At 34.8% G+C, this 19212-nt stretch overlaps 1 protein-coding gene across 1 annotated transcript; it reads right to left on the bottom strand.

Annotated features, from left to right (window-relative positions):
• Positions 1-1231: 1231 nt before the first annotated feature.
• LOC128243083 (uncharacterized) lies at positions 1232-12681 on the bottom strand. The gene is made up of 9 exons (XM_052960609.1): positions 12300-12681; positions 10242-10399; positions 9181-9356; positions 8612-8739; positions 8068-8206; positions 7645-7854; positions 5879-6026; positions 5464-5624; positions 1232-1693 (listed from the first exon to the last, which is right to left on the bottom strand). The coding sequence occupies exons 1-9, from the start codon at positions 12459-12461 to the stop codon at positions 1371-1373; spliced, it is 1605 nt and encodes a 534-aa protein (XP_052816569.1). The 5' UTR covers positions 12462-12681; the 3' UTR covers positions 1232-1370.
• Between the last annotated feature and the right edge of the window lie 6531 nt (positions 12682-19212).

The following is a 19212-nucleotide window of genomic DNA, read 5'->3' as shown; positions in this document are numbered from 1 at the left end:
CTGCAATGTGAACACCCTATAGTATATGTGTGATGCAATGTGAACACCACATAGTATATGTGTGATGCAATGTGAACACCTCATAGTTTATGTGTTATGCAATCGAACACCACCTAGTATGTGTGTGCTGCAATTAGTATGTGTGCTGCAGTTTGAACACTACCTAGTATGTGTGCTGTAATTTGAACACCACCTAGTATGTGTGTGCTGCAATAAGTATGTGTGCTGAAATTTGAACACCACCTAGTATGTGCGCTGTAATTTGAACATCACCTAGTATGTGTGTGCTGCAATTTGACACCACCTAGTATGTGTGTGCTGCAATTGAACACCACCATGTATGTGTGCTGTAATTTAAACACCGAGATATTGCCATTACATAGATGTTTGTCCAACATTATATTATGCCCTCTGAGCAACACTGTCAGAAACATGTGGCAGATTAAATAAAGGAGTTTTAAGAGGAAGTCCATCAACTAATGATTGCAATGAGTTTTCGGAGAGTAAATATATATATTTCTACTTTTGAGCTGCGGACAAGGCTTTCATAAGACTATTGTCGGTGACCTTTAATGTTCTGACCTCAAAGCAATAGAAGTCATCTATTTGTTATGGGCAACATACCGCTAAAGTTCCATGGCCCTAAGTCAAACCTGTTTTGAGAAATTGTGCAACCAGTTTGAATAAAACTGCTGACCTTAACCTTCTGACCTCAATAACAATAGAGGTCATCTATTGGTCAAGGACATGTTGCATACCTCAGTGTCATGAAACTAGGTCAAACAAATTATTGGGTGACAAAGTTTTGATAAGACTGATGATCCTGACATTTGACAAAATGGCCCTATATAGCTCACCTGATTAAAATGACCAACTAGTCAGTGGTTATTAAGGATGTTGCTGCTTGCTATGCAAGTTAGTGGTTGCTGAGTAAATTTATGGTTGATAAGGAGATCCTTGTAAAGCAAAATCAATAGTAATAGGAAGTCAAGACATTCTCAGCTAGTTGTTCCCAGGGACAATGGATGTGATGGCAATGGAATCCAACAGTCAATATGGAAGTCAATGGCTGCTAAAGCAGCAACCTACCACTGAAGTTTCATAGTCCTAGGTTAAACTAAACTTGAGCTGTTGTGCATACAAGACATGATCAACCAACTGGACAGACCAAAATAATATACTTAAAAAATATGTTTATAGCGGAATATTTGTACAAGACAATTATTACTGATCTTCTTTAGTAATTCTTTAATCATTTTGTATGCATAATATGTTCAGATCTATACACAATTGCCAACTGAATATTTTTAACATATTTCAATGTATACATTGTAATGTATACATACTGACAATGTTTAGTTATAGCACAGCTACACTGTTAAAACTTTTTGTTCTTTTTCTACACTCTCAAGGGTTATATCAAACAGTTCATATTGTTCTTTTAATTTCACCCAAGATTTGAATTCTTCAAATTTCATATGATCAATGTCACTCCAATGCTTGTTGGGAAAGTTCGGATCACTGAGCTGCTCGAGAAGGTCATGTGACCTTGAGTGTAAGAGAGCAGCCAGAGTGAGCTCCCTTTGAGCGAGGTGAAGGTTTGAGAGGTCAATGTAGTTGGCAGAAATCGCGAGTGAAGATTCCAAATTCTCCACACGATGGGGACACCCTGCAGGCACAAACAGCACTTCACCTATAGATAAAATAGAGGATTTTTTTTTCCTTTTGATTAAGTTGAACATATAATACATATGCATGACTGTATAAAAGTAAAAAACATTGACCAAATTTGATGGCGCAAAGAAAGAAAGAGTGCGGTTGAGCAAATGCAAATGCCAAAGCTCGTGTTTAACAAACAAAGGGCATAACTGGACAATTATTAATGCCAGATTTTTGGGCAATGGAAAACAGATGTACCAAGTTTTATTTGAATATCTTTTTGAGTTGTGACCAAGATTTAAGCTTTAAAAATGATGATGCAGACAACAAAAGTGAGTAGAACAACTCGTTTTCTTTGAAAAACAAACTAATAAAATGCTATCTGGGGCCTATTGACACAAACAGTACAATACAATACATATGTTACCTGTTACTCCCAATAACACTGTGTGGGAACGGACACCGGATATAGCTCAAAAAGTGATAAGTAAACAGACAATTATGCAGTTGTTTTTCTTAACCAGAGGTAAGATCTTGCTGTGTAAACGCATATCTACCGTACCGGCCTATGGTATACTTTAAAGTGCTTCTGATTTAGCAGACTTCATAAAATGTTTCTTCAAATCTGAGCTGATCTCCTCAAAACTTACAGAATTTCGACAAGTATTGTTATTTTTAGGAAATATATCAAATAAATAAAAAATCTGAATCGAAGGATTTCACTAGCATAAGCTCCACTATTTTTATTGTGAGATATGGCAATGTTACTTTTAAACTGTTAAAGATATGCCCTTAGAAATGTTCACAGTACTGTACTGGGGATAGCCGTATTATGTACTGGGGATAGTTATTATTACGTTCTAAGTAATACCAAAATCGACCCAAGCTAAGAAAAAAGCTTTACGTGTTCCAAATTTGATCACAATATCTCATTCCCTACTGGTGACTTTCTGTGTGCAAAAACTTACCTACTTGATTTACATAGCAATACTATATATATGAATAGCAAACACCACAAAAATTCTACGGCCATATGTTTTGTGTTACTCTATAAATCAGATTACCGGCGTATTTCAAATATTTAGATATTGATGCTTGTGAAAAACACATCATGGTTAACTAATGTGTATGAATGAAACAGTTTTAAGTGCATACAGATACAAACAAGAGGCCCAAAAGGGCCTATGCTCTACTGGCATGGCTTTTGTGGTCATATCAATCCAGAGCATGTATGTATGGGTAAAAGGCAACAGACATATAGTTTATGTTTTGTGTTTGGGTTACCTGAAAACGTAGCATGTTCAACATCTGAGCCCAGAAAGTATTGTAAGCAGATTAGTTGCATGAACTATTTTAATATGTGCCAAGTAAAAGTCATCTGACAAAAAAAAATGCTTTCAAAACTGTACTCATAGTAAAATTTTCTGTAGTTTTAAAAGTTAAAAAAAGTTGGTCAAAAGGTCAAAGTCAAGGGCATCCTAGGACAACATTGATCAATTTGAACAAACATTCACAATCAATTGTGCTGAGATGGATGCACGAACACACAAAAAGATTTTCAAACCTTTCCAGATTTATGTTTACCAAACCTGTGAACCCTGGGTGTGGCCAGTAATGACACCAGGTGCATAACTTAAACATTCACAATCAATTTTGTTAAGATGAATGCGCAAACTACAGAACTTAAAGCTAAAAAATGGCCTTTGGGCTTTCAACAAGAACAAGGCAGAGTAATTCACAAAATCAACTGCAGAAGCAAAAAGCAAATTGTCTCTCAAAATCCTAGACTTGCAAATTGTCTCCCTTAACTCTAGACTTGAATTAACATATACATGTAAACTTGGCTAAAAATAGAATTCGCTCATGCAGACCTGGCTAAAAATAGAAAGCATTTCTTTAAAACTTTCATGGCCCATAATCTAGGCATTCATGGGCGGATCTTGCTGGTTTTCGAAAGGAACCAAGCTCTAATGGATATCTAGATACTGTACAAGTTTCATCGAGATATAATCAAAACTGAAGACTGTATCGTGTTCACAACCAATTGTTTACACAATAGCATTTTTTTTTATACTATCAAGGGCCATAATCTAGGCATGCATGGGCGGATCTGGCTGGTTTTCGAAAGGAACCGAGCTCTAATGGATATCTAGATACTGTACAAGTTTCATCGAGATACAATCAAAACTGAAGACTGTATGGTGTTCACAAGCAATTGTTTACAGACGCACGACCGCACGGACGCACGACCGCACGGATGCACATACTTCGTACACATTACCATCGCATAAGCTCTTCTGGCCTTTGGCCAGTAGAGCTAAAAAAACAACAAAATGTTTTTGCTCTCATCCCTTGATATGGACAACATCCAACAATTTCCCTCGAGCTCGCGTATAGATAAAAAGCCGTAATCATTATCACAGTCTCGTTATTCTAAATACATCGTTACTATCCTCAGTCCACTTAATAGCTATCCCATGTGCAGTCATTTATTTGCTTCGTCTATCCCCAGTACACTGCCAGGGCATCAAAAGGTATGAATATCTCCGTAACAACAAAATATATCATATTTATATTTTACACATTACTAGATTATGTAATTACAATGAAATCGCTCGATTCAGTTTTTAATCTTTTTTGCAATTTGTTGATTTATGTTTGAAATCGTACCACATAAATTAACATTTGTGAGCAATCATGCAACTTTCGGAGTGAATTGGGCTATTATACAAAAGAGGAGACATATTTCCATCATAGTCGTATATTGAACAGTATCAAATCTTTCAAAACTCTTCGATTTTGTTAAATATATCAACATAAAATACAAACAAGAGCTGTCACAGTATGTGACGAATGCCCCCGATTGTGACATTGACCTATGAACAAGGTCAGTACAAGAAAAGTTGATCTTGCCTTTACATGTCAAATACATATGGCAAGTTATTTTAAATTGCCTCTAAGCATAAAATAATACCACCCATAGTTGACAACCAACACTGTTATGTCCTTATATATGCAGCATTCCATTGTGAATAAACACCCAAGTGTGACCTTGACCTTTGAGATAGGGACACGGGTCTGTCATGCGACACGTCGTCTTGGTATGTGGAACACATGTGACGAGTTATTTTAAAATCTGTCCATACAAGGGAAAGTTACAGCCCGGACACGACAACCTATACTCTATGTCCTTATATGCAGCACTCCATTGTGAATAAACACTAAGTGTGACCTTGACCTTAGAGGTAGGGACACGGGTCGTTCACGCGACACGTTGTTTTGGTATGTGGAACACATGTGGCAAGTTATTTTAAAATCTGTCCATACATGGGAAAGTTACAGCCCGGACACAACAACCTATACTCTATGTCCTATATGCAGCACTCCATTGTGAATAAACACTAAGTGTGACCTTGACCTTAGAGGTAGGGTCAAGGGTCTTGCACGCGACACGTTGTTTTGGTATGTGGAACACATGTGGCAAGTTATTTTAAAATCTGTCCATACATGGGAAAGGTACAGCCCGGACATGAGTTATTGAGCCGGACACACGGAAGGACAGACGGACGGACGGTGCGATTTTAATATGCCCACCTTCGGGGGCATAAAAAATGACTGACCATGTGTCAAAATCAAACGCTTATCGATTGATCATTTTATTAGCTATATCCGGTGTCCATTCCCACACAGTGAATAATGTCATTTGTAATGTCATTTATACAAACAGTACAAGCAATACAATACATATGTTACTCCCATGACAAAGGGAAAAAAATATACTTTAATGGAAATAAGCAAGCATACCGGGTTCCAGCACACACTGTACAGGGTGGGTATGGGCGAGGAGTGGGAATTGTGACAGGTCTGGGCTGTCCAGGTCCACCCGAAAGTTAGGGTCTTCACTCCACGGGTTGTTGTATACAGGGTATAACAAAGATATGTCCTCACGCCGGAAAAATGTCCACCTGGTGGAGTATTGAGAAAATATGTATACATGTAATTATTTCACATATTCATACATGGAAAATACATGAAAAGTAGACAACAATAAACAACAAAATAAATACACAACTAAATACAGTTTAATAGTGGACTATTGTAACAAAACAAAAACATAACTTCAAGTTAACATTGGCAAAATAAACATTGGTTTATTCTAATGTGTTACTGTTTTATATTTTCGTTCCCGAGTGTGGTTTAAACTTTAAACTAGCTATACCTTTTCTTGCCCTGAAAGAGTGCCATCCAGAAGTTAGAGCCAAAGGTGTCTACATGTAGTTCGCTGGTGAGACCAGCCGGGGCAATGAACAAGCTTGGCCAGCTGTCCTGGTAAAGGGAATCAGCTGATGTCCTCTGTAGCAGGTCACCTAACAACAAACATGAGGATATTTTTTCTATCATGGCTTCTTTTTTTTTAATGCATGTTTACCCTAAACAGATGGTTATTTTCATTTATTCCATCTCTACTCTTATGTAATGGTTAAGACAAAGTATATAGTCAACAATGAATAATGTATGCAAATAGGAAAGGTCTCCATCAAAGAGTATCATGCATGTTTGATACTACCTTAGTTAAAATTTTGGTGTGTCCAATTTTCTCAACATATTGTTTTTGGCCAATGATGTGATGCACAAGAGATTGGAGATTTGCACTGCACACATTCTTACCGTATTATATTATGTATAGGACGCTAGCATAGATAGGACGCAGGCAAAAAAATAGTTGAGAAAACGGGTAAAAACCCGTAATATATAAGATAGGACGTAGCGGAAAAATCGGAGCCAAAAAATTGAGGTTGGTAAAGTATTTATAACATATATTGAAGTAAAAAAACAGACAAAAAAATGTATATAAGGCATATTTCGATAACTGTCTTGTGCATTTCGATAATTATCATCGTATTTCGGTAATTTAGCGTACACAACAATGATATATGTCTTGACATTTTGAGAACATTCACGCATATTATAAGACTTATACAAATGCCGTAATAGTCCCGACACGCCTTCTGACTGACAGTCAACCGTTGCAGTAGTTCCGACATGTGTTCTGAATGACAGTCAACCGTTGCAATCGCAGCTTAAACTGTGTATTGTCAAAACTGATGATTGTTTTGATAAGGCTTGTCGCTGTGGGGATTAAAGCATGTCGGCATAATTAATGTGTGTCGGTAATTAGCCTTGCCAGCGGAAGGCACGTTGGGTAAAGTGCGAAACAAACAACCATACGGTATTACCATCGCAATAATTTGTTCTATTGATGTTTTTCTAATGACAGACAGCGGGTGTTTTTCACACCTTCGCACATTTGAAAAGATTTGATAGTGACAATAATGCTACTTTGCGTTATGCACATTCCTTTATTAATTTTTTAAAACAGTTACATACAACAAAATGTTTTGTAAAATATCGAAACATTAAAATCATGAACAACGATTAATTGATATTTACCTCCTTTCCCGATTTTCCGTTGCCGTTATAACTCAATGCTGACTCACATCCAGTTTTTGAGAGTAGAGTCCCTTTTGTAAAAAAGTAAACACTCGTGTTTGTTTTCAATTTATTTCTCAATAAATCATTTTAAAGTAAACATTCAATATATTTCTGCGTGTGTTAACTTGCGTGATTTTACCTATGTCAGTTGTTCTCTTCAGTGACGCAGTACAGATACTTACTTTTACCGCGTTCTTTACCGGTCCGATATTTTCGACCTGAAATGGACTTGAAAACCCCCCAGATGAAATTCTTATAGCATAGAAAGGACGCAGGCAATTTTTAAGATGAGAATTGGGGGTAAAAAAGTGCGTCCTATGCATGATATAATACGGTATCTAACATTTGCTTGATTTTAAGTTTGCCACCTAAATGATTATCAGAAAACCATAATTTATATCTTGCATACTACAATTTACACAATAAATCATACAGTGCTGTCAGAAGACATTTTCTTATGCTATTTGGTATTAAGTAGCATATGGTTCAAACCTGCAAAATATTTGGGTATGGTAATTTCCTTGGCTAACTCAGGGCAGTGACAGGGCAAAGACCAATCAAACAGGTACACCTGCTGGTCATGTGGCAAGTCCCCATGGAGAGAATCTATAATGTCCTTGACCTTCATGGTGCCACAGTCCTCAAGGTGGGCAAATTTCACAGATTCCTTCACTGGCTTCTTCACAGGGGCATCACACTCTCCTACCAGAAGAAAATTGTATAAACAGAGCATCCCATTAAAGTTACATTACATAGATATGTGCTTCAAAATCATTAAAGCTGTCTGGCGATGTGAAAAATCAAAATTATGAAAAGAGCACAATAAGTACCCAATAAATTCCAGTTTTGGTATGGAACAAACAACCTATACATGTATGTATAACACTATTGAAGGCAGGAGAAAAACTTGTGTACCTGCAACTTTGCTAACATGGTCCAGTGTCCACGGTTGACTGGTAATCTGCAGGCCTGTTACAATGACTGGGGTACTGGTCTGGGCGTATTTGTGCAGGAAGTCACTGTATGACAGTCCACTGGCCGGTACACGCTCAACCTTCAGCAGAAGCAAACGTTCTATTTTTATGAAATTAGTTTCAAACTTTGAGTTTGCATTTTAAATAACTACATAACACAGTACTCAGCTATGTGGATCTATGATCATGTTAACACAGATTTTTAGTCCATTAAAAGTCAATTTGACAGTTTAAGTAGATTACTTTCAATTGTTTTAGATGCATTTTTTTGGCAATCTGACATTCAACAATTAAAGCTTTTTTTTTTTAAAGAGACAACTTAAAAAATGTACTAAACGGTTAACACATAAAAAAGGTTTGCAAATCAGGAAAATAATTTTATGATGAAAATATCCTTAAGGCTGATCAAACAGACTTGAACCAATTTATCAGGTTAGTGCCTGTATTGTTATAAATACAAGAAGTATTTTTTGTGTGCATATGACCTGGCTGTGTGCGGGAAAGGTTAACTGTGACAGAGAGTTGTGGTCCATCTCCCTTAGTATCTCCTCTTGCCGATGCCTGTGTCCCTCTGCCCTCTCCAGGCGAGCCAGCCGCCACTCAGCCTCCTTGTCTGCAGTAGCAGCATAAAATGTGAAATCATCAAGTCTATCTTGAAGTGTGACTTTATTTTACTAATAATTTGTTTCCCAAATGTCTTGTAGAGTAAAAGTTATTTTATTTGCCCTCGTCCGTTTAAAAAAAAAAAGACAATGCAAGCAAAGGTCAATGGCTTATGATTATTTGAGCGGTTGAGAGGCATAATTTATCATACATGTTTTAGCCAGAATGATGAGTCTTAGTTATGGGTACATCAGTATCACTGTAAGAATGTGCACCAATGTTTCTGAGAATATTTAGAATGTCTTGGAATTATGACCAACATTGAACCTTGCTGTTGACAATGACTACCATAAGAACAAGGCTGGAGCAAAATCTGAACCTACTAAAAAAGACAAAAGACTACACATAGCAATAAAGTCAATGTTTTCAACAAAATATGTTAAGGGTGTACCTTCTGAGTGATGTTCTCTGACCTTTTCCAGATGCAGCTTTGCCAAGGTTAGATTGCCAAGACGTTCATAGAAAGATGACAGAGCTGATGAAACTGATATATTTTTACTTCCGCAGGAGAGTTTATTCCGTAGTCTTCGTATCTCACCCTGCATAAACTCCAGACCCTCATCAGTGCTGTAGTGAAATGAAAGAGTTTCATGACGGTGTTATAAGTGAATAGAGAATATTTGTTGAATTACGATTAAAGATCAAAATTTATTTCACCTAGTGAATGTGGGAAACTATCATTTTGTGTGGTCAAGAGTAAAATCATTTAGATCTTCCACCAAATTTCACAATATTTCTTTCTCTTATGCAAAAATTAAGAATGTAAGAATTTTCAATCTGCCACAGTGAAAAAAATCTACGTTACATTTATAAAGCAATGTGGAAACCAAAATCTTTAAGAGCAGTAAAAATAACATGACATTACATGGAAAACCACATTTTAACAAGCATCACTTTTAAGGTACATGTATATATATATCATAACAAAAAAGAAAAAGAAACTTCATTAAAATGATGAAAGTACAATGCTAAATTCAAAACTCTTGTTCTACCATGCCACAAAATTTGATAAACAGATAAAACAAGAGCTGTCACAGGAACAGTGTGCTCGACTTTTTCACCACTTTCAATCAGAATTTCTAAGTCAAACAATTAAGGGTCATAATTTGCAGCATATGCATGATAAAGTTTTAATCTAACTTGATTAAATTAGTAGATTAAATGGATGGAAAGGTGTGTCTAAGCTTCAATGCAATACAAGATATGTTCTCTGGATATTGACCTAAATGTGCTTGCATGAAAACCTTAACCAAGGTCTGATACTGACGCCAATTTCAGGGTGAGAAGTATAGCTCTCATATACTTTGTATCTGTGTTCAACTTAATCGTTAAACAAAATGTTTAAACAGTTTAGACATTGTGTTTCCCTGTTACCACTTGTAAGCCAATACCAAAATCGGTTAATTATTAAAAGACTCTGTAGCATCTTTTTAAATGGGTGAATAACCATACCCTGCTACATAATTAATTAGAGTGTTAGGATTGTCAGTGCTGGGTAGCTCCACCCCTAACAGAAGGTGTCGTCCAGTTTTCTTCCACCAGCGGGCTAGAGCTGTTTCAACCAGGACCTCCTCCTCACCTGGCTCCTCCTCACGCACTTTTTCAGCAACCTGCAAAATGGAAGAAAAAAAAAGATACTGGTTAGGGACCACTTTTTCGCCCATATCAACAATTATTTGCCCACCCTGTAAAATTGTTGTTTAGCAATTCCAGTATGATTGTTTTTCATACAAATAATACGTTGTGTTCAATTGAAGCTTAAACCTAAGAAAACTCTTTTTTTCAGAAAATTAGCTCTTTATCAGCAATATTTAAATTGCACCATATTTGTTTCAACAGGGGATTATAGACTTTTACCACTCAACAAAATAGAAAATATTTCTCCCCAAAATACTCATTTAAACAGAGCAGTATGTAAGATTTTATAGAAAAAAGAAAGAAATAACAATTTTGTTGCCAATCAGGAATATTGTTTCATTATTTTTTTAAATGATTACATTTTACTAAAAGTGGGTGAATTAATGGTACAGTACATTGTCATATCAGTGGATTTACTGAGTATGTTCGGCACATGAGTTCCAGGGCTTTTTCTATAGTATCCACAGGTCCGACTATCATACTCATTCCCACAGCAAAATATATGATATTTCTCCCAATCTTCAGAAAAAAATCCCAATCAAAAGCAAAAAAAACACAAAAAACAGAAAGTCTTTACCTGTACTGGTTCATTCAACATCCTAATAAATTATGTGATGTAAAGTTTTAGGGATGATTAATTCAGAAATCATTGATTTTCATCACATTCAGAGATCAGTATGAAATTTTATGTCATGATTTATTGCAATAGATATTTACACCCCAAGGATTGATATTTCAGCGGTTTAAGGTCTTTTGAAAGGGAAAAGAAACTTATGTTTAATAATTTCCTCATTTGCAGGAGACTCAAAAGCTTGTTCTTATAACTGTAAAACTTCCCAATTTAGGCATATTCGTGATGCAAATTTCCCCAAAATGTCTAGGGTCTTTTTCCGAAATGGGCAGAAAAGCCCTGAGTTCATTGTAAAAATAACCATACATCATAAATATTATCAAACATATTTTTAGATCAGGAGCCTAACTTAGTCCAAATAATTGTACGTTTACAGATTTTTTTTACGATTTTTGATATGGCAAATCCTTCACGTACAAATTGTTTAGTATCAAAAGTGGGTAGTTATTCCGATCTGGATTCCGGGTTAAAGCATTTAGCATCTAAAAAATATCATAAAAACAAGAAAAATTACCAGATAACGTTATTTTATATCAGTTCCATACATAAAAATATCATATCGTACGAATAATTATGAGTTTGACGGGTTTTTCTTCATTTCTTGCTGTCAAAACATAACAATACATACATGAAGGGCACCTGCAAGGCTTCAGGGCACAGTTTTTAAACAATCGAAACATTTCAGCCATGGCCGAGTTGTTAGGTTTGTATTTACGAGGTCTATCTCGAAGCTTGTCGGAGGTGGCCGAGTTATTACGATTGGGTCGAGTTGTTCCGCTTGGCATAATTGTTGTCTGTGTCAGTCAACTTTCGTTTTATTGGAAAGGTAAATAATGTGTTTTAATGCATTAAATCCTTGTTTTGTGCAAAATAACTTCTTACATACATGGTAAAATATGAATATAAACCTTAAAACCATAAATAACTTAGCTTAATGCTATTTCAATATCTTTCAAAACATCCCCGGTTTTTGCACAAACCCGTTTAGACGTTAGGGATTGGAAGAATCCCGTATAACACGTCTATTATTTTAGACTAGAGCCCAACTTTGTTTGTGTGAAATTTCATAAAATAATATTCAGTATTTCTCAAGTTATTAAAGAAAATCCTCCATTTCCGGGCGAAAAGGGGTCTCTAACCAGTTAGCTTATTAAGTTTCCGGGTGAAAAGGGGTCTCTAACCAGTTAGCTTATTAAGTTTTTGGTATTAATAAACCTTTTAATTTAAAAATTGCGTCTTACTTTTCTTGGTTTGCCGACATTCCTAAGGAAGAAACTGGAGAGGGATGCTGGGTTGTGAATGTGTTCTGTACGATCGTCAGTGTAAGGGATTGACTCTGTTATAGGCCATTCACTAATTGCCTCTATTATGTCTTCATCTGTCACGACTTTGTTTCCACTCATTTTTAAGAGCGTCTACTGACATCGATGACTTTTATGTAAAAATATAGCACTAATGCACTCGGCGATTACATTAAATTAATAATAACTTATGAATATAATGCTAAAATACCGTTTTAATGATTGAAAATCAATAAATAGCTATAAAAAAATAATATGAATTCACTTAGAAACACCCTTTAATCGCCTACATATCTTGATCTCAAACGCTTGCATTTCGCGTTCTTTCACTTTCGGTTTATGTGAAATATTACACCGATTAGTCCCGGGTTTATGAATATGACGGCTACATTTAACTATATATATTTGCGTTTGGAATTGAGGTCGGAGCAGTGGTCTCCCATCATAATGCTATATATTTTTTTCTATTTTTTTTTCTTCTCATTTTTTGACAATTTTAACAAATTTCAAATAATCAAGGTGCATTAAGGCTAAAATACAATAAATAAATGAAATGTAATTTACAATCTTTACCGATATGATAATGTACGGTCACGTGATTTACATTGTGGCAGTGACCGGCAGTGATTCTGTATTGTCAAGGGAAGTAACACTGCGTGGATGTTGCGGAGCTGGATGTGGTAATAATATATATATACAGTATTTATATATATATATACTCGGCAAAAATGTCATGCGACAATGTCTTTAAATATCTATAGTTCAAAAGAAATATTTATCAATCACATTTGTTATACATTTAAAATAAAAATGTTCACTCAAGATAATCTACCCAATCACGTCAAATGTATGTATGTGGGTAGGTGTATAGAGTTAAAACTAAAAGTCACAAAATGTACATTATTTCCATACAAAAAATATCAAGGTCAAATGATAGATCTGTTACCTTATTTTTTGAACATGTTCATAACTTTAAAAGACTATCGGGATCCAAAATTAATTACAATAAATCTTCAGGAATGTTTTTAAGAAAATGAAAAAATAGAAGTGATCATCCTCTGTTCCGTCCTTTCTTTTATAAGGATTGTCTTACACATTCAAAAGAGTGCACCGTTCATGTCAGTAACACTCGGAAGAGGAGTTGACATTAAACAGAGACAGATAGATAGAGTTCAATGAATTATCTCCCTTTCTGCCTAATATCTTATAACGGCAAAACATTTATACATTTCCTTTGTTACTAGACAAATTGAACCAAACTGTGTTAAGGATAGTCCATTTATCAACTTTAAAAACTCATTCCATAACATTTTTCTACAGCAATTGATCCGATATGGAAAAATACTTGTTTTAAACTCGTTTACAACGTCATATTGTAACGTTTCTTCCCTAGCTAGCTCGGACACGCTACCTCAAATTAAATAACAAATTTATTCTCGGACTGCATTGTCCCCCAAATTAAGTATGAAATCAGTAATATTTACACGCGATTAACAATGATTGCTTACAAAACCAAATGATTAGAAATAATTATTATGGTTCAAGAATCAATGTTTAATTATCCCAAAACCAAGGACGCACAAACAGAAACACTACAACACCTATGCTTTATCTTTAAACAGGACCAGAATACAAAATGCTCAAACTATTCTCACAATATATCAGTGAAACCCACAGTCCTAATTGTATAGCGTACGGGGAATCAAACCATTGACCCTGTTCCATCTGTATCGCAATGATCAATGCTTATAAACCAAAAAGAAACCCCACGGATGTCCGAACCTGGAAACTAGATGCTGTAGCGCAATGCTTCACTTTAATTCTCCTAGCCTCCAATAGATCAGAACCCGCCCTAAACAGTACAAAAGGATACTTCTAAGCTTCCCTATATATAAACGTGATATTCTCACATCGGCGTCGAGACACGAACTAAAATCCATGCCTTTCGCTGGTTATATACCCTAACATCACGTGACCAAAACGTAATGATCCATTTTAACAAACCCGGCCAATGGGTGAAACCATTATATATAACTTACATTACAGACTAGGGGTATCAATTTCATTAATCTTTAGAAAAAGTAGAAACCTATAAGAATATAACTTCGTTCGTATCAATCTTATACTAAAACCATGACTTTAATATTAAATACACAAAACATCCTAAAGAAGTAATAAGAAAACAGCGGAACTTGTAAAAAAATCAAATACTTTATAAATGTCATTAAAACAGAAATGTTTATTTTGCGGGCTCCGGACTACATGATTCCAGGAACGTTACAATATATATATTGGCTCATTCAATCGTTCCTTCCAACTAAGTGTACTTTCTGTTAAAAACCTGAAACTATTGATCATCTTTTTATAGAATGTTGTTTTGTTTTACCAATAAATAAAACATGCTTGTATTTATTTAATTTAGTTACAAATGGATTTATTTCCTTTAATAAAAAATGGTTTCACTATTTTGACATTAAATATGATGAACATGTGAAATATGTTCTTCTAATCATTTTATCTGAATCAAGACATATTATTTGGTGTTTCAGAAACGAGGTTAAAAAAGAAAGTAAAAGTGTTGTTTCAAATGATCATGTTCATAGGTTTTGAAATAGAATAAAACATAGAATAATGATAGATTTTAAAAGGTTATATATTGATAAATTTAAGTCCTATTGGCCGAATCTCTGTTTAAAAGAAAGGTTTACCTAAAATATAATGCAATCATTCTATACCGTGGTTAAAGATTTAGACAACATGTCATATTCGACATTCCTTGATATATCACTAGGGGTGAAACAAGGAAAACCACTTCCCCAATGCTGTTTATTCTTTTATCAACGATATAAGAGATAGTTTAGATTTTAACAACCTCACTTATAATGATATTGAAAGGCTGTCCTCATATATGATACTTTTTGCTGATGACATAGCCATATTCACTACAGATCCACAAAGCTTACAGTCACAGCTCAATTATATAAACAATTATTCACGCAAATGGGGTTTGAAGATCAATGTTAATAAAACTAAAATTTGTATGTTCCAGAAAAGACAGTCAAGAGTGGATTTTGTATGGTCATTAAATAGTGATAACATAGAAATAGTTGACCGATTTACGTACTTAGGAATTAATTTCACCTACAATGGTATTGTAAATGATGCTGTGAAAACACTAAAGGAACAAGCATTAAAAGCTTTTAACAATCTCTTATCTTTATTTCGCAGAGTTAAACTGGATGTTAGAACTAAACTGATATTGTTTGACTCTTTTAAGTTGTGCCTATTATAACATATGGATCTGAAGTATGGGGAATTTATAATCTGAATGCAGTTGACAAGTTACATCACAAATTTCGTAAACACATTTTAGGCGTCCGTCAGCAGACATCGAATGCTGCTGAACTTGGTCGCTTTCCACTATCTGTTCTTTGTAAAGAGAGAGAGCTCTAAAGTTTTGGTGTAAAGTTATAAACTCCCCAAATTCTTTAATTGTACCGGTTTATTATAATACTGGTCGAGACAACACTTTGTAACCGTAAATGTTAAACAGAATTGGGCAAAAGCGGTAAAAGGTTTACTCGATAGATTAGGTTTTAGTAATATTTGGTTAAACTATGAAACAAGCTGTTTCCCCAGGCTTAAACAAAGATAAAGAGATCAAAATGTTCAACAATGGTTTGATATTGTAAATTTGTAAATTCACAAAGTAAATTAGAATATTACGTAAAAATTAAAAAGCGTCATATATTTGAAGTATCTTCTTCAGTCAGGGTTTGTACACGTCAGGAAGTTTGTTGATGCACCAGAATAGAAAATAAACATCATGAAAGACTGCCAAGTGGAGCTTGGTGTTTTGGTGGAGCAGATTTTTGGTGAAGGAACTAGTGTTTTAATGCATGGGATCTTGCATGATTATTATCAGAGATCTTTGCAGATTTGATAATGCCTAAAATACAACATGCCCATTTGCCTAAAATACAACATGCCCATTTGCCTAAAATACAACATGCCCATTTCCATTTCTTGAAGAAAATTCAGAGGCCAAACAAAGTTGAAGTAGAATACTGTTATTAAGAACACTTCCTGTATGTGTTTTTGTGAAAGTTGGTAAATGTTTCCTACTAAAAATTGATTGACATGTCTCTAGCTTTGATCAATGTACAGCTAATTGTATGAATTGTCAATGGGAACATTATTTTCAACTACTGAAATTTATTTTACTTTATACTTAACTAGTAACTGAAACAAACTATTGAATTATTATTTTTATTATAACTTGACGATGTTTTATGTTTTGTATTATATATGACACCATTTGTTGTAATTGGTCCATTGTGGTGAAAGAAACAAAAAAAATTTAATCAAGTATTTTGCCTGTATTTTGGGCCTATTTAGTAACAAATACAATGATAACATCAGATTTCTTAAAACGTATTTACTATGTGCTGCAAGGAGTTAAACATGCTCATATTAGTGTAATTATGTTTCAAAGAAAATTTCTTTGGCTTACAACTATAGAATAAACATGCTTTTATGAACTGTAGGGTTTCCATAGCAACCAAAAGTCACACTTGATGGATCATTGAATACTTAGAATATACATATATGATATTCATGTCATTTAACAGTATAAAGTATGATGGCATTCAATTTTTCTAAACATGGCTGCATTATACTAAACAAGTGTACATGGTTTACATGTTCATTACTATTCATGTAAATAGTGATAAGATACCTTATGTGCAAACATTTGTTGCTAATTTCATCAAATCAGGTATATGTCTGTGATTTCTATGTTATTACATTCCATTCAAGATCATCTGATTCACTTTACAATTTTACAACTAAAAAAAAAAACAATTTGTGAAAAAAAATAGGAATTATTCTAGGTATTTGTTAGTTTCTATGGTAACCAAATACATAACTGGTCTTATTATTGATTTAAATAATCGATAAAACCTGTCAAGTTACATATACTATGTTCTATACTTGCTAGAGCAAACAATATGTATTTGTTTTGGTTTATAAAACAAAAGCTAAATTGCTATTGAACGGTTCAACTTGATCAAGAAAAGTGGCATGTTTTGTTCCAAGGGTACATGAACAGAAATTGCTGTAAACGTTATATTCCAAAAAAGAGCAGGCTTAAATAGTAATGACATACTAAAACTAAATGTCAACGAATCAAAATCTATAAAAGTCAGATATGATTTTTTTTCATTTGAGCTGTTTTTTCTAGTTTTTTTTTTTTTTATAAATTTCAATTCATCCAATTGTAGCCATGGCAACCATTTCTATGAAACTCTCATGTGGTGTTTTATTTCTCAAAAGATCAAGATTATAAGTATCTTTCATGGCCGAGAGTGTAAGATAGGTTCACTCCGACCCGAGCGTAGGGTGTTTTGCGGAAACGAGGTTTACCGAGTTTCCACAAAACACCCTGCGCGAGGGTCGGGATGAACCTATCTTGCACGAGCGGCTATGGTAGATGCTTTTTCTCCCACCTCAGTTAAACAAAATTAAGTAAAAATGATTTTTTTGCTGGAACTCTTTTGTGCTTAGTGAAAATAATTGCGTTTGGATATGCGATAGCACGTGGTTGTCATGGATATACGCGCAGTGATCCAGTTAATGTTAATTGTCAAATCGGTCTTTTTAAATAGTTCTAAGGAGAATGAAGCATTATTTCTTGAATGGTGCATGAAAACTGTTTTATGGTGACATTTGAAGCGAGAAATAAATATTACCATAAGAAAAGATTTCCTTGATGCTACTGACGACAGTCTTCAAAAAGGGAGGTAATTACAATGTGGTGATCATAAAACGGAGTTCCATACAGGCATTTCATCTTCGCTCGTGGGCAAGATAAGAATATCTAGCATGGTTAAATTATTGGATCTACTTATCTTAATCTAAGGTGGCAGAAAATTGTATTTTCCCTTTTCTTCATTTTTCAACAAATAGTGGTATTACGAAATTTGTTCTCAATCAGTCAATATAAAAGATATCAGCTTAGAACTTCAGCACTTTATTTCTGAAACATAGCCCACTCAGAAAGCAAAACTAAAATAAAAATGAAAATGTCATTTTAACTCATTTAATAGGACCAAATTTCACAGCCTTGGTCACATATATATTTGATCAGGAAATCTTAAACAAAACACTACAATCCGAAAAACGGCGTCAGTCATTTGCGTGACGTAAGTATGGTGTATGGAAAGCTTGTTCAGAGGTAAAGCTTTGCAAGTAACGTAATACAACAAGTAGTGTGTGTATACCACGTGATAACTTGCGTCATAAATGCTACGTCGGAATGCAACATTTTGCTTCGAATGAAGACTTTAAACAAAGATAACTTCACTATTCCTTCACCATTTAAAATGAAACATAGCGCAGTCTACGTCGCTTATGGAGCCCCGCCTTCGGTCTTTTACTAGAGTTTGATTGAGAGTTTAGTTTCTTAAAACACTGACAAGCCTCTTCACAATACGGCCGTCAGACGGAGCGCTGTCAAATATTATTTTGGAGACAGGTTTGTCAAAGTGTTTGAGGAAACTAATCAACTTATCAAACTCCAGTAATGAAACGAAGGCGGGGCTCTGTAAGCGGCATAGACTGCCTTTTGTTTCATTTAAAATGGTGTAGTAAAAGAAAAGTTATCTTTGATTTAAGTCTTCATTTTAAATCCACTGGACGGTCAATCTAACCGGAAACTCTTGAGTCCATATTATATCACATTCAAGAGTAAAATACCCGGTATGCTGATTTTACTGGATCAATGATCACTTTATGGTACAAGTATGGCTTGAAATTGCCAAAAGGTGTAGTAAATCTACAGAAAAACCACATT

The sequence above is a fragment of the Mya arenaria genome, chromosome 2 (assembly GCF_026914265.1).
Source record: "Mya arenaria isolate MELC-2E11 chromosome 2, ASM2691426v1".
Lineage (NCBI taxonomy): Eukaryota > Metazoa > Mollusca > Bivalvia > Myida > Myidae > Mya > Mya arenaria.
The sequence above is the reverse complement of the archived record's forward strand: the minus strand, read 5'-3'. Positions and strand labels throughout refer to the sequence as shown.

What these genes read in the sequence shown, in the direction of transcription:
- LOC128243083 (XM_052960609.1), bottom strand. Translation starts at nt 12,461, where the DNA reads ATGAGTGGAAACAAAGTCGTGACAGATGAAGACATAATAGAGGCAATT. An exon ending in CTCTTTCAGGGCAAGAAAAG is followed by an intron (nt 5,625 to 5,878) that starts GTATAGCTAGTT and finishes ATACTCCACCAG; the next exon opens with GTGGACATTTTTCCGGCGTG. An exon ending in ACAGTGTGTGCTGGAACCCG is followed by an intron (nt 1,694 to 5,463) that starts GTATGCTTGCTT and finishes TTTTATCTATAG; the next exon opens with GTGAAGTGCTGTTTGTGCCT.